Genomic DNA, 15,587 nt, shown 5'->3' with positions numbered 1-15,587 from the left:
GATGCTTAGGGGGCATAAAGGTAAGGGGGCATGAAAATATATGGGCATGTACATCCATGCCCTAGAACATGTCAAGAATGCTGGGTAGCTGTATCTGGCTGTACCAGGGATGCCCTCTGGAGAAACTGGAGATGTATGTCTTTTTTTCCTCCCTCTCCCTATCTCTGCTTCTCTGTGATGCTTCATTCTCTATTTATATCTGTCTCCCTCTGTATCTCCCTCTTTTTTTTGTTTCTGTCTCTAATTCTCTGCCCAAGTCACCTTCTCTGTTCTCCTCTCTCTCTGTCATTCTCTGTTTACTTTGTTCTTTTTCCCCGTCTGTCTCCATCTCCCTCTCATTGTCTATTTGATATTGTCGATTTTCATTCCCAGCCATATCTCCCTGTCCCCCATGATCTTACTGTCTTTCTCTCCTGTCTCCTCTCTCTCATCAGACAATGATAGTAGTGACAGGCAGAATATGCCTTCAGCTTTCCGTTCTATGTCTCCTGGTCTCTCTTTGTTCTACCTTCTTGTTCTTAATCCTGTCTTTGTCCCTCACCTTGTTTCTTCTGCCTCTGTCTCTGTCTATTGATGCCTCTCTGTTCTGCCTCATCCCTCTCTTTGGGTGCTTTTCTCTGACCCTACCTCTTGGTCTTTCCTTGATCAGCTTGTCAAAGGCCTCAGACCTGGACCACCACTGGGTGGCTAAGGCATGGCTCAATGACATTGGCCTGCCCCAGTACTCCCAGGCCTTCCACAACCACCTCATCGATGGGAGGATGCTCAACTCTCTGATGAAGAGAGACCTGGAGAAACACCTGAATGTGTCCAAAAAATTCCACCAGGTCAGCATCCTACTCGGCATCCAGCTCCTCTACCAAGTGAACTTCAGCAAAGAGGTGAGGGCAAGGGGATGGGTGAGATGCCTTCCAACCTGGACTCTGGCCTGGGCCAAGAAAGTGCTGGTTCTGAGTCTGTGCTGCCTCTTCAAGGGCCTAGCCAACTTCTCCATCCCCCTGAGGCTTTCCATGGAAGGAAGCCAGCCTCAGCAAAGTTGGACCAGTAGAGAGAAAGCTGGGTCTGGATTTATAGACCCCAAGGTTGAATCTTGACTCTGCCACGAACTACCTGTGTGACCATGAACAGACCAGTTCTCTCTAAAGCCTGTTTCTTCATCTGTAAAATGAGGGGGTTGGACCACATGGTTTCTAAGGGCCCTTGAAACTCTAGAACTAAGATCCAGGGATCTCTGGGTTCATGGAGGCAGGGCCCAACCAGTGGTAGATGATGATGACAATGATGACAGTGATGATGATGATGATGATGATGATGATGATGATGATGATGATGGTGATGATAGTGGTGATGATGATGATGATGGTGATGATGGTGGTGATGATGATGATGATGGGGATGGGGATGATGATGATGATGATGATTGATGATGATGATGATGGTGATGACGGTGATGATGGTGATGATGATGATGGTGATGATGATGGTGATGATGGTGATGATGATGGTGGTGATGATGATGATGATGGTGATGATGGTGGTAATGATCATGATGATGGGGATGGGGATGGGGATGATGATGATGGTGATGATGATGGTGATGATGGTGATGATGGTGATGATGATGATGTTAATGATGATCATGATGATGATAATGATGACAATGGTGATGGTGATGATGATGGTGATGATGATGATGGTGATCATGATGATGATGATGATGGTGATGATAATGATGATCATGATCATGATGATCATGATCATGATCATGATGGTGATGATGATGATAATGATGATGATCATGATGATGATGTGATGATGGTGATGATGGTGGTGATGATGATGATGGTGATGATGATGATGATTATAATGATGGTGATGATGATGATGGTGATGGTGATGATGTTAATGATGATCATGATGATGATAATGATGATAATGATGGTGGTGATGATGGTAGTGATGGTGATGATGATGATGTTAATGATTATGATGATGATCATGATGATGATGGTGATGATGATGATGATGGTGATGGTGATAATAATGATGATGATAATGGTGATGATGATGATGGTGATGATAATGATGATCATGATCATGATGGTGATGATGATGATGATGATGATAAAAGCTAGTGATCCCAGGTTGAGTCAGCCCAACATATCAGGGCTAGGGGCTTTCGCAATATATAGAGTGGGATGAAAAAAGAATGAGAAGAGTTTCTGTGTAGTTTGAAGTTTGTTTAACCTCATGCAAATGTTGTGCAAAATAGCATTGGTCCTTTGGGAGTCAACTGTGCATATGTATTTTGTAAGAGAATCTGCCCAAGTAATTCTAGTAATGGAGCTTTTCTCAATCTAAGGGAATAGGCTAGGACACCTTTTGCCAAGTGGGCCCAAGCTGTCCCCAGGTCTGACCACCAGCCATGACATCCAGGAGTTCAGGCTACCATGCCTTTCTCCTCCAGAAAAAGGTCAACATGGCAGGGCTGCCCCTGGGGACCTTTGCCATCTGGGTTAGAACAACCAGTGTTTAGTGGAAAGATAAATGGATTTGGAATCAAAGGCCTGAGGCTTTGGGTTCTAACCATGCACTGTGCTGTTGATTGGTCTAGCATGTGATCACTTAGCTCCTCATCTATAAAATAGAGTGGCTGAAGTAAATGATCTCCCAGGCCCCTTACAACTGTAAAGCCTATGGCATTATGAAGTATTCTTCCCATTTCTCAGAGAGAAAAACTGAGGAATTGAAGGGAACTGGAAGGACAATGAATGTAATGGCAAAACCAGAATATGCCTGTTGCTCCTCTCACTAAGACTTCATTCATCTCTTAAATTCTAAGAGTCCTTGTATTGTGTTGTTCTCAGCTCATTAGGTTTCTATTCTTAAAGGTTCTCCAGGAGCGACGGGCTCGTTGTGAGACACAGAACATTGACCCAGTGGTCTGGACAAACCAGCGGGTGCTCAAATGGGTACGGGACATTGACCTGAAGGTATGGAGCCTCTGGGGAACTGATTAAAATGGAAGTCTAGGTTAATGGACATGCAAATGTTGGTACACATCAATATTTTCCTAGGTTTGAGCCATTAACTAGTATTCTTTGATAGGATCCATTGAGCAATAAGCATTTATTGAGCACTTACTGTACACCTAGCACTCTGACAATTGATGGGGATACAAAGAAAAAAACAACAGTGCCTGCCGTCAAGGAACTTCTACTCTAATGGAGGAGACCAAATGTACACATCAGTACCTGTGCAGTACAGACAGAGTAGACAGAAGGTAGCCTTAGAGGGGAAGGTACTAGCATCAACACTGCAGAAGATTAGCACTTTGCTGAGTCTTGAAGGAAGGAAGCCAGAGATTCTAGGAGATGGAAATGAGGATGAAAATTCTTCCAGACATGAGGAACAGGCAATGGAAAAGCATGGAGGTGGGGCATGGAGTGTCTGTGTAAGAAGCACCAAGTAGGAAAAGATGACTAGACCAGAAAGTGCATGGTGGAAAGGGTACTACAATGGTAAGAAGAAAAAATATCCTGTCCTCCAAGACAGAGCCACACCTGGGGCTCTTGGTCTAATTTTTCTAGGGGTCATTATGATATAGTGAACTTGGTGTTAGGAGACCTGAGTTCAAGTCTTGGCTAGTGTGATTGTGGATGAGTCTTTAATTTCTCAACTTCATCTATAAAATGAAGACTTCACTTTATATAGAGAAACTACGGATCTTTCTCCAATTTAAGGGAATAGGGTAGGGCCCCTTCAACCACATGCACCAGGGCTGTCCCCAGGTGTCACCGACAGCCATGACATCCTGAGGTGCAGGCTACTCTTCTCTCCTGTTTCAGAAGAGGGTCAGCATGGCAGAGCTGCCCTTGGGGATCAATATATTATGTAGACTTCAGTGTAAAAATCTGGTACTCCTTACCTTGCAGGGTTATTATTAAGAAAGTGCTATAGAAAGATGAAATGTTATGTCATTATTTGAAGTAATACGGATAGATGGGATTGAAACATTCACACTCTCTTGTCTGGGCCAATTGTGGCTAAAGGAGCACATTTGCCAATGACTGGCAAGGATTAGAAATAGACTCTCCTTATAGACACGCTCAATGGATCTCTGCCCAAGGCATGCTAATGGCTCACAAAATGATACACAGTAGAAAGAGCTGGGTTCAAATCTACCTCTGATTCTAACTACTCATGTGATCTCGAGTGAATCACTGAAATTCTCTAGACCTCAGTTTCCTCAGTTGCAAAATGAGGGGGTTGAACTAGATGACCTCCACCTCAGTAATCCTAGAGCTATCTGGTGTTAGAGGTGACATGACTCCTGAAATACAGAGCTCTTCCTCTGTATGAAGGCAACTAATCCCCAAAGGAAATGGAGCCTTTGACCTGCACTAACACTCTGTGTTAACTCACTGTACCAAGCAGCCCCCAGACTAACTCCCCATGCCTGACTATGTGACTCCCCTAGGAATATGCGGACAACCTGACCAACAGTGGCGTCCATGGAGCAGTGCTGGTCTTAGAGCCCACATTCACGGCAGAAGCCATGGCAACAGCCCTGGGCATCCCCAGCGGAAGGCACATCCTTCGGAGGCACCTGGCTGAAGAGATGAGCACCATCATCAGCCCCGCCAGGTGAGTGTGGCACCTCTGCCTCTTTCTGGGCCTTGGGGATAGGGAGAAGGGGGCAAGACAAGATACTCCAATTTAGGAGCTAAGGAAGAACACCTGGCATGCTGATGTTGGTATTATGGAGCCTTCCTTTCCTGTATTTGTAAAGAGAGAGAGAGGGGGGAGAGAGAGAGAGAGAGAGAGAGAGAGAGAGAGAGAGAGAGAGAGAGAGAGAGAGAGAGAGAGAGAGAGAGAGAGAGAGAGAGAGAGAGAGAGAGAGAGAGGAAGGAAGGAAGGAAGGAAGGAGAGGAGGGAGGGAGGAGGGAGGAGGAGGAAGAAAGGAAGGGAGGAAGGAAGGAAGGAAGAAAGAAAGAAAGAAAGAAAGAAAGAAAGAAGAAAGAAAGAAAGAAAGAAAGAAAGAAAGAAAGAAAGAAAGAAAGAAAAAGAAAGAAGAAAGAGAGGGAGGAATGAAGGGAGAAATGAAAAAAGGGAGGGAGGAAAGAGGAAGGAAGGAAAGAATGAAAGAGAAAGAGAGAAAAAGAAGGAAGGAAGGAAAGAATGTTAGATTTGGAAGAGACTGCAGAGATCATTAAGAAGACAAAAGCAGGAGAGATGTGGAAAAATTAAAGACGTATTTTTGTCTCCTTATAAGAACTTCTTAACAATCAGAACTATCTCCCCTTAGATGTGGCTTCTTTTCTTAGAATGGGTTCTCCATCACTGTAAGTGTTCAAGCAGAGGCTGAATAATCATCTGACAGAGCTGCTTGCTCTAGAGGGATCCTTGCCCTGGATGGGAGATTGAACTAGATCATAGAATCATAGATTCAGAGCCAGAAAAAACTTCAGAGCCCATGTCATCCACCCCCACGAGATGAGAAGCTGAGGTCTTCTACTGAAGGGAAGTGACTTATCCAAGGTCACACAGGTAGTAAGAGGCAGAGCTGCTGAGAGTCTATCATTCCAGTCTGACTTCTACACGATCAGGGAATCTTCTCCAAATGCCATCAATAAACATTCATCTCGCGTCCACTTGAAGACCTTTTGTGATGAGGAACTCATCATCTCCCACAACAGTCAATTCTACTGTTGGATAGCTCTGACGATCACTAAGTTTTTCCTTGAATCGATCCCAAATCTGCCTTCTTATTGTTAACAGACTTTTAAATGTAGTCTGGATAGGACTGGTCTCTAACCTGTGAGTAGACAGAGCCACACAAGGGAAACTGAGGCAAACAGGATGAAGTGACTTGCCCAGGGTCACACAGCTAGTAAGTGTCACATGTCTGAGACTGGATTTGAACTCAGGTCTTCCTGACTCCGAGCCCAGCGCTCTATCCACTGTGCCACCCAGTCCCCTGAAGACTACCCCTGACTCATCCTGTATCTTGTTTGTACAAAGCTTTGTGTGTGTGTGTGTGTGTGTGTGTGTGTGTGTGTTGTCTCTGCAATTACACTGTGCACTCCTTTCAATCAAGAACTACTTTTTGCCCTTCTTTGAATCCCAGCGATTAGCATAATGCCTAGTACATAGTAGGTGCTTAATAAAAGCCAGTTGACTAACTGTTCACTCAAGAAAATATATGCTAACATAAGGAGGAAATTATTCAAATGAACATGGATTCTTCGATTTATGCCTTGAGGGGATTTTAAAGTCTACCTAGTCCAATCCCCTTGTTTTACAAAGGAGAACATGGAGATCCAGAGAGGTAAGTGACTTGTCCAAGGTAAACAGTATCAACAACAACAATAATAAGGATTTAAGTGGAGTTTAAGGTTTGCAAAGGACTATGTAAATTTATCTCATTTTATCATTGCTGCAACCCTGGGAGGTAGGTGCTATTATTATTCCCATTTAACAGATGAAGATAAGAGAACTGAGGCAGACAGTGGTTAAGTGACTTTCCCAGAGCCACGCAGCTAGTTCATGTCTGAGGCTGAATTTGAGCCCCAGAGCCAATGTTCTGTATACCGAACCACTTAACTACCTTTATCAGAAGCAGAATTTGAACCCAAGTTCTCAGAGTCCAAATCTGCTATCCTTTCCACTATAGTGGAAAATGGATCTGGTTAGGTTGAACATAGGGTGAGCTTTAGACCTGTTTACAAAAATAGCCATTACTAGCCCTTCCTTTTTTTTTTTAGCTAAACGGTGCCAGGAATCAGAGGAGCAGCTTGGACGCTGGCTCCCTGGATCAGGCCAGGGAGTGGCCAGTTCCCCCCCCCCCACTCCCTTCACTCCATTCTGCAGGAAGGCTCTTAATGTTTAAACTCAGTATTTCTCCTCAGAGAGCAGCATAGGTAAGTGGGGATTTTTCCAGTCATGTTGCAGTTTACTACAAGATTTAGTGTCCATGTGCTTTTGTGATCAGGGAGCTCAGCCACAGAATTCTTTTGGGCCCTTGGGGTCAGTCTAGCTTTTTCCTCCACAGATGGAGGATTAACCACTGCTCAGGGCTGCCAACAGGCAGAGGCAGGCCACCTCTGAAGGACACCCTTCTGTGCCTCTTCTAAGAAGTCCCTGCTCTCAATTCCTAGGAGAAGAGTTACTTCTCTGTTCCAACCTACTTTAGAAGGACGTGCCTGACATCAGGTGGTGGCAAAAGTCTCCACAAGTAAAAAGGCAAAGATCATGTTTGAGGCTGAGACTTTGATGAGATGTCCCTGGGTCTCAGGGATGGACATCAAAACTGGGAAGAATTAAGGGACAGGAGAGCCAGAATGCATCTTAGAAATCATCTCCTCCAGGGGTTCTCAAGCTGGGGTCTGGGAATTTGGATATTTTTTAGGCAATTAGGGTTAAGTGACTTGCCCAGGATCACATAGTAAGTATCTGAGGTCAGATTTGAACTCAGGTCCTCTTGACCGGTTCTCCATCCGCTATGCCACCTCGCTGCCCCTGGGATTTTTTTTAAAAAAAAATACATATTAATAATATCTTTTCACTATATTTTCTTCTGTAATCCCATGCATTCTAATTTATGCATTTAAAAATGCTATTTTGAGAATGGGTACACAGGCTTCTCCAGACTGCCAAAAGGGGCTTTGACACAGAAAAAGTCAGGAACCCTTGATCTAGTCCAATCCCCTCATTTTAAAGGTCCTGAAACTGAGGCCCAGAGAAGGGAAATGATTTGGCCAAGGTCACACACAGAGGAAGTAACATAACCAGGAGTCAAAATCAGCAGAACTTTAACTAGGGTAAGGCAAATGGGACTTGTCCAAGGACACTAAAATTTACAGGGTACTGATTGTATGTACCCTTCAGTAGCAAAGAAACAACTAACCTATGACTTGGTTAGCAAAAAAAAAAAAAAAGAATTAGCTAAAATAATGGGTGGTAGAATACACAGAGTGCCAGGCCTGGAGTCAGGAAGACTCATCTTTGTAAGTTCAAATCTGGCCTCGGAAACTTACTAGCTATGTGGCCCTGGGCTGTGTGACACTTCACCCTGTTTGCCTCAGTTTCCTCATCTGTAAAATGAACTGGAGAAGGAAATGGCAAACCACTTCAACATCTCTGCGAAGAAAATCTCACATGGGGTCACAAAGAGCCAGACATGACTGAACAATAACAAGAAAATAAAATTTTATCTGATGGCAAAAGGAGATTGCACCTCAAGTGAGCTCTTGCCCAGGGCACCACCTCCTAACCCCACCAACCTGCACTTCAGAACATATTTCCTTCTCCTTGCCTCAGGTTCATTTTTCTGCATGACCCAAACATAAAAATCTCTATTTACAGTTTTGGAACTCAGGTCCGCTAATAACTTCTTGACTTTTCCTAAGGATAATTGCATTCTTCAAAAAGTGGAGGAATCACCAAAAAGAAGGGTTTGTTTTTGTTTTTGTTTTTAATTCTTCCTAACCCAGAGTTTGTGGTAGAGAAGGAAAGGAAAGATGGGCCTCTCCTAGCATGCACCCTAGCTCTGAGGCGAGCTGGCTTCAAAGGGTTGAAATTAAGGACAGGCAGAATTGAATGAACTAAAATTCTTTTGGGGATGTTAATCCAGAAGGGAAGGGAAGCTTGAAAGAAGGAAATTCCTAAGACAAAAAGACACGATTCTAAGGAAGAAGAAAAAGAAGAGTTGTCTCTAGAGACTGACGTCAATGTGCAAAAAGCCCCTGGATCAACTGAAAGTTTTGAAAATAGATCTTTACTTAAATCTTTTGTTTTTATGTCTCCCAAATTCCACCCCTCCCCCAGCCGCCACACACACATACTAATTCCCACAAAACACCTCTAGGGGCTTAATCGACTAGGACAGACATTTTCATTCTCAATCATTGGTCACTGGCACATTTGGCAAGTGGTCCAATTTTATCTTTAGCCCTCCTCAAGGCCTGTTCTGTTATGGGCCTGAGACATTCTCCGCCCACTGAAGCCTCCCTATCTCTCTGAACTACATTTCTAAGGTACTTAGGTTGCCCTAGACTCCCCACTGGGGTATCCCAGCTACCTCAAGCCGTACTTATGTATAATCATGGACTCAAAACATCAAATCTGAGAGGGGCCTTGGAACAGGGAATGTCAGAGCTGGGAGGGCCCTTAGAACACAGCCTGTCAGAGCTAGGAGGGGCCTTAGGTCACAGAATGTCAGAGCTGGGATGGCAAACAGGGTGAAGTGTCACACAGCCCAGGGCCACACAGAAAGAATATCAGAGCTGAGAGGGCCCTTAAATAATATATGGCTTAACTCCCTCATTTCGCTGGTTGGGAAACTGAAGCTCAGAGAAATAAAATTACTTGCCCAGGGTCATATAATTTCTTAGCAGAGATGAGGCTAGATCTCCTTACTCTCAGCCCAGTGTTCTTTCTACAACACTGCCTTTCTTTGGAAAAGTAGGACATTCCCTTTCTCCTCTGACCCTCCAGGGTATATCCCATTTGGTGGGCACTATTCATAGCAACCCACCAGGCATCACTTTGCCAAGGACCAGGAGAAAAACATCAGCTGAGTGTCAGGGAAACAGACCCTTATGTGTCACTAATGAATTACAAACATAAACTCTTCAGGTAACATACCCTGCAGCTGAATAAAATGCCTGGAGAAACTGTGAGTCTCAGGCATGTGTGGTGAGAGCACCGGTAAAGTCTTAGGAGTTTATATTAACCCAGATCTTTGGACTCTACCCTGCCTGTCTTTGGGTCAAAGCAATTAATCCCTTCTATTTCTGCACTCGAGGCTGTATTGGCTCTGTCAAATCCTTAAACCAACCCTTTTCTTTCAGTGTTTGTCTAAGGACATAAGCCTTAGGTTTCCAGAGAGAAGAGAACTGCCATGCTAACATCCTATCCCTTAAAGTCCCTTCTGGCTTTGACTTTCTGTATTCTAAGGCCCCTGCAAGCTCTGGTTTTGTACCAATGTCCCTCCCGTCTGTCCCTACTGGTACAGTCGACTCAGCTGCCTAACACCCTTAGAGGACATCACCTGAAGCTGAACATTTAGTAACACCAGTAACTCCGGTGAGCTCACTGGGTAATGATTAGCAAACTCCCACCTGCCCATTGCAGTGATCCGGAACCATTTGCTGTCATCATGCAGTCCTGTTCTTCATCACCTACTGTTCCCACTTATTCCTATCAGCCTCTACCCACCCACCCCCTCCTTCCATGTCACATACTAGCTAACCACCTCTCCCTGCCTGCTCCATGGGAAACAAATGTGCTTCCTCTTAAATCTTTTCCTTTCCTGTTCTTTCCACATTTTGGGTCTCACTGAGAACTGGCTCCCTCCTGATGACATAGCCTCCCTGGCCACCATTTCCAGGACTGGCTGCATCTTCACTCATCCCCTCTGACTCACTGGTTGAAGGGAAAGGGTTGGAATCTTCCTTGCTCCTCATCCTCACTTCCAAGTTTTCCCTCTACCTCCACCACTCTATAACTTCTCCTTTGAAGTTCATCCAATCCATATCTGCCATCCAATCAAAATCCTAGTAGCTGTTGTCTACCAAACTCCAGAAAAATCTCTGTCTTTCCTCACTGAGTTCTGCCTTACCCATCTTGGCCCTTTGTAAACCAGTCCAACTCTACCCTGTTGAAAATTTGAGGGACTCTCTGAGCCTGGTGTGTGTGTGTGTGTGTGTGTGTGTGTGTGTGGTGATGGTGGTGGTGGTGAGGTGTTGCAGCCCCTCCTCTCTAGCTTCCTATAAGTATCAGAATTGCTCTGAACTACATGAAAATTGTCCCAGTAGGCTGTGGATGAAGATTCCTTTACCTTCCCTCTTTTGTTCTGCTCCACCCCGATCCTGCCCCCATCCAATTCTGCCAGACTATTTCTGAAATAAAGGGTCTGAGAGGAAATAATAACCCATTCTCCATCCCCAGGAGCTAGAAGCCTTGAGAGCATATTGACTCCTGATAGGAATGGTCCACAAGTGAGGATGTAGCCTGAGATCAATGGGCAATGGTAAAGGACATATTTCCTAAATAGGTTGCCCATCAATCCATGAGAAGCAATGTGGTATAATAAACAGAGTTCTTGCCTTAGAGCTGAGGAATCTCACCTCTAACAATAGCCGTATGACCAGCTGACAACCTCCGTCAGTCTCAATTTCCTCCTCTATACGATGGAGATTATAACAACATCGACCTCACAGAGTTGTTGTGAGGATCAAACGAGATATTTACATGAAATTAATTAAATTATGATTAAATAATAAATACAATTATTTGATATCATATTATGATGCATGCGAAGTACTTTACTAATTCAAAAGCAAAACATGAATGTTGGTCATTATTGCCCATCCCCCCCTTCCCTGCCCATCATGGCCTTCAGTGGGCACGGTAGAATTGAGCTAAGATAGACCCATTGGTTCAGGGAACTCTCAGGAGAAGTGTGAAAGTTTCCTGTGTTCTTAAGAAGAAATGCTTTCTGGGAAAACCAATGTCATAACTGAGTCAGATCTGGTCCTTTGGATCTCAAGCCCGTGTCTGAATATAGGTTTTTGTTTTGTCTGGTTTGGTTTGGTTTGGTTGAGATGGGGCTCTATTAGAGCTCTCAACTCCTGGCTCTTTCTCAGCCTGTAGGCAAGTGCTGACCAGCTGGTATTAATTCAGAAAAGCCTCATTAAACTCATTCAGCTGCTTTTAATGGGTCCCCTCCACTCGATACTCCTCTCCCCTCTCAAGATCTACCCAATACCCACCTTCCCAACTCCCATTCTCAGGAGGCAGTCCTCCATGTCAAACATCCAGATTATATTTTCTGAGGTAATACACTCCTGAATGGAATTCTCATTAAGCAGCTTGTGGGCTAGGCCTTCTGGGTCTGACTCCTCAGATGTTGTAGAATGTTGGATTTGGAACTTTGGACGGAGAACATCAGATCTGGGAGTGATTTTTGAACATGCAATGTCAGAACTGAGAGGGATCTTAGAACACAGAAGGTGAGGACTGAGAGAGACCTTTGGACTCAGATCAGAGCTGGAAGAGATCATTCCCAAGAGCACAAGTCTAATCCCTTTTGCATATGCGAATCATTCAGCTCTTTCAAGTACAGCCACCACATTCTTGATTCTTCCTACACATCTCCAGTTTCACTGACTGACTCCCATAGTCAATGGCCTCTTCCCCGTCCTGTTTGCCTCCTCTGGATGCTACTGTCCAGTTTAATCAATGTCCCTTTTAGACTATTGCTCCACTCAACACCATACTTTAGGTTGTGGCCTGACCAGGGCAGCATGCTGAGGAAATGTCACTTTCTAAACCTCAAAACTCTGCCTCTCTTAATGTGGCCCAAGGAGAGCTCCTACCATCACACTACTGACTCATGTTGAATTTTTGGTCCACTAAGAACCCCACATCTTTTTCAGACAAATTGCTGTATAACTGTGGAGGCTGATTTTTTGAACCCAAATGTAAAACTTTACATTTATCCCTACTGAATTATTCAACTCAGTTCTCCAACCTGTCAAGGCCTTTTTGGATCCCTACTTTGCCAATCTCTTAGCTATTGCTTCCAGCTTTGAGTCATCTGCAAATCTGCTAAACATGTCATTTATCAAAGTCATTGATAGAAACATCTTTGCCTTTCTGCCCTCAAAGCATCCTAGGAAAAGGCCTGGTCTTATAGAAGAAGGAGTCACATCTGAAGCCTGCATGTCTTCTGGGAGATTCAAACCTGCTCCCAGGATATGATAGTCTCAGAAACCCCAACTGGCCTCTTCCATTGCCCAAGTATCTTGTTTTCTCCATATTCATTGCTTATCCAGCAAAGTCTAATTTCTCTTTCGTAACAGCCTATGTATTTTCTTTGTTGCTCTGCAGTAGGGTAGGAAATGGTTTATCAGATGTGTGACCAGTAGAATATGGTTATCCTTTTCTCCCTCACAGCCTCTATTTCCCCTTCATAGCCTCTTCCTTCTTCTCACAACTTCCTTCTCCCCCCTCACAGCCTCCTCTCTGCTTTTGTGTCTTCCTTCTTCCATACCAAGATTAATGAATGTCTTTTAGAAACAAATTATTTCTTCTTGAACATTATTGCAGCAACAGAATTTTCCATTACTGTCAAAAATTTTCCAATTTTCTTGCTAGTATTCTAAATAAAGGGGTAGGGGGGACCCATCCATTATAAAGCAAAACTTGACCTCTACAATAAGACCCCAGTGCTGTGAATAAGTCAGCTCCATGCTGCTTTTTCTACTTTCATTCTCTGTGGTCTGGAAACCCTAGAAATGGAGAAAACTTCTCAATTTCCTCTAAACAGGACCCCCAGTTGGGGAATATAGGTTGGAACATTTAAAGCAGTGGTGTCAATGAAATGGGTGGATGGGACCACTCAGTCATTCGTAAGAATCCCTGTGGGCCACATATAGACTTAGAAAATCACATATTAACATCATCTATATTTTATTGCATTTTTACTTATTTTGATAAATATTTCCCAATTACATGTTAATCTAATTTTGGCTATACTCTGGAATCTTGTGAACTTTCTTAACTGTTGCGGCCAGAGGGCTGTATTTTGACATCTCTGTTTTAAAATTAGAAAGCCTGATTAAATTGCAATAATTACCTTTTAGAGAAAAAGAAGGGTCTTTCTTGGTTGGTTATACCTCCCTTTTTGAGAGAGTGATGCCTCCTTTCTGGGCCTGGAGTCAGGAAGACCCCAGTTCAAATCTGACCTCAGATACTTATTAGCTGTGTAACCCTGCATGACTCAATTAACCTCTGACTGCCTCAGTTTCCTCCTCCGTCAATGGAGATAATAATAGCACCTACCTCCCAGGGCCGTTGTGAGGATCCAATGAGATAATATTTGTAAAGCCTTAGAGCAGGGGTGGGGAGCTTGTGGCCTGGAAGCCACATGTGGCTTCAGTCTTTGGACTGAGTCCAATTTTACAGAACAAATCCTTTTATTAAGGGGAGTTCTGGGAAATTTGGATTCAGTCAAAGGGCGGTACTTGGGGACCTAGAGGGCAAAGGTTCCCACTCCTGCCTTAGAGCAATGCATAGTAGGTGCTTAATAAATGCATACTGCGTTCTCTTTCCTTGTTCCCTTCTGTCTAATCACTCCTCAACTTTTCCAAAGCCAAAAGCCTTAACTGAAGTCAAGGAACTTTAAAACAGCCAGTTAACCAGCATTTATTAAGTGCCTACTGTGTGCCAGACACAGAGGGTGTCCCCTCCCCCACCTCTCATCACCAGCCAGTCATCAGGAACCGCAGATTCCGCCTCCACAAAAGTCTCTCACCTTAATTGCCTGACCCACGCCATTGCACAGACAAATAGCACATATACCATCTTACCCAGGAGCTGGCAACCTATTACCAGGCTTGATGAATTAGCTCTAAAAAGCAATTATGAAGCAATTAATTGGACGGCGTTGTCGCCTGGGTGCCCCTATTTGAACTCTCCCTGCAATAACTCTACCCCACAAATTGGGTAGTGGCATCCAGGAGGGGCTACGCGCTGTGGAAGATGCTGGAAGGTCCGGTTCCCCACTTAGCCCACATCTGGCACCGGCCTAAGCTCCTGATGGCAGTCGCCTGGCATCTGCCAGAGCCCACTGGGGCAATCTTTTACCAGAGGACCCTGGGAAATTCTTCCAGGAGGAGACTGGGAGATGTCAGCGTCTGGGAGATGGAGAGACAATTGGCAGAGAAGCAGTGTGAGATAGAAGAAAGCGCCTCAAAATATGTAGGGGTCAAGAGTCTGTGGGCAAAGCTCCCCTTTGTCTAAGAATAGTGATCATTATAGAGCATTTAGATAGCGCTCTAAGGTTTGCAAAGTGCTTTACAAATATCATCTCATTTGATCCTCTCCCCAACCCTGAGAGGTAGGAGCTGTCATTGTCCCTGTTTTACAGATGAGGAAACTGAGGCAGAGACAGGTTAAAGTGACTTGCCCAGGATTATGCATCTAGTAAGTGCCTGAGATGGATTTGAACTCAGGTCTCCTGATTTCCAGTGTTCTATCCACAGCACTGCCTAGCTGGTTCTCGCTTACCAGGATGAGCAGAATTGTAAGCATCATGGCAAATATTTAGGAGCAAGAACTAATCTTGGCACCCCCTACCCCTCCCCTAAAATTACACAGAAGAGTCAGAGGATCTGAATCCAAATCCCACCTGTGTACTACCTGTGTGTCCTTATTCAAGACAATTAACCTTCCCTAGGCCTCAGTTTACTCATCTGGAAAATGAGGGCAGTTAGACAAGATTTGGTTCCACAAGCATCTGTTACATGCCAGTTAACCTTCTCTAGGCCTCAGTAAAATGAGGGGGGTTGGATGAGATTCAATTCAATTCCACAAGGTTCTATTAGGTACCCACTATGTATCAGGCACTGTGCTGGGCACTAAGGTGGCACAAATATTGAAAAACAATCCCTGCCTTTAGATTGCTTACATTCCATTACAGGCATACAGCAAGTATAAGGATAAGTAAATACAAATTATGCAAGTCACCAGGCCTCAGTTTGTTCATCTTAAAATGGGATTCATTTAAATTGGAAAAA

The 15,587-nt window shown here is 44.2% G+C and overlaps 1 protein-coding gene across 2 annotated transcripts in view; it reads left to right on the top strand.

Moving 5' to 3' along the window:
* Positions 1 to 15,587, top strand: part of KAZN (kazrin, periplakin interacting protein) — a 586,537-nt gene that overhangs the window by 563,137 nt on the left and 7,813 nt on the right. For both annotated transcript variants that reach the window (XM_020973376.2, XM_020973383.2), the window contains exons 11-13: positions 650 to 881; positions 2,892 to 2,993; positions 4,481 to 4,647. In XM_020973376.2, coding sequence (XP_020829035.2) covers positions 650 to 881; positions 2,892 to 2,993; positions 4,481 to 4,647 — 501 coding nt within the window. The remainder of the gene's footprint in view (positions 1 to 649; positions 882 to 2,891; positions 2,994 to 4,480; positions 4,648 to 15,587) is intronic.

This window comes from Phascolarctos cinereus, unplaced genomic scaffold (genome assembly GCF_003287225.1).
Source record: "Phascolarctos cinereus isolate Bilbo 61053 unplaced genomic scaffold, phaCin_HiC Scaffold_726;HRSCAF=1367, whole genome shotgun sequence".
Classification (NCBI taxonomy): Eukaryota; Metazoa; Chordata; class Mammalia; order Diprotodontia; family Phascolarctidae; genus Phascolarctos; species Phascolarctos cinereus.
Note: the sequence above shows the minus strand (reverse complement) of the source record. Positions and strands in the feature narration are given on the sequence as shown.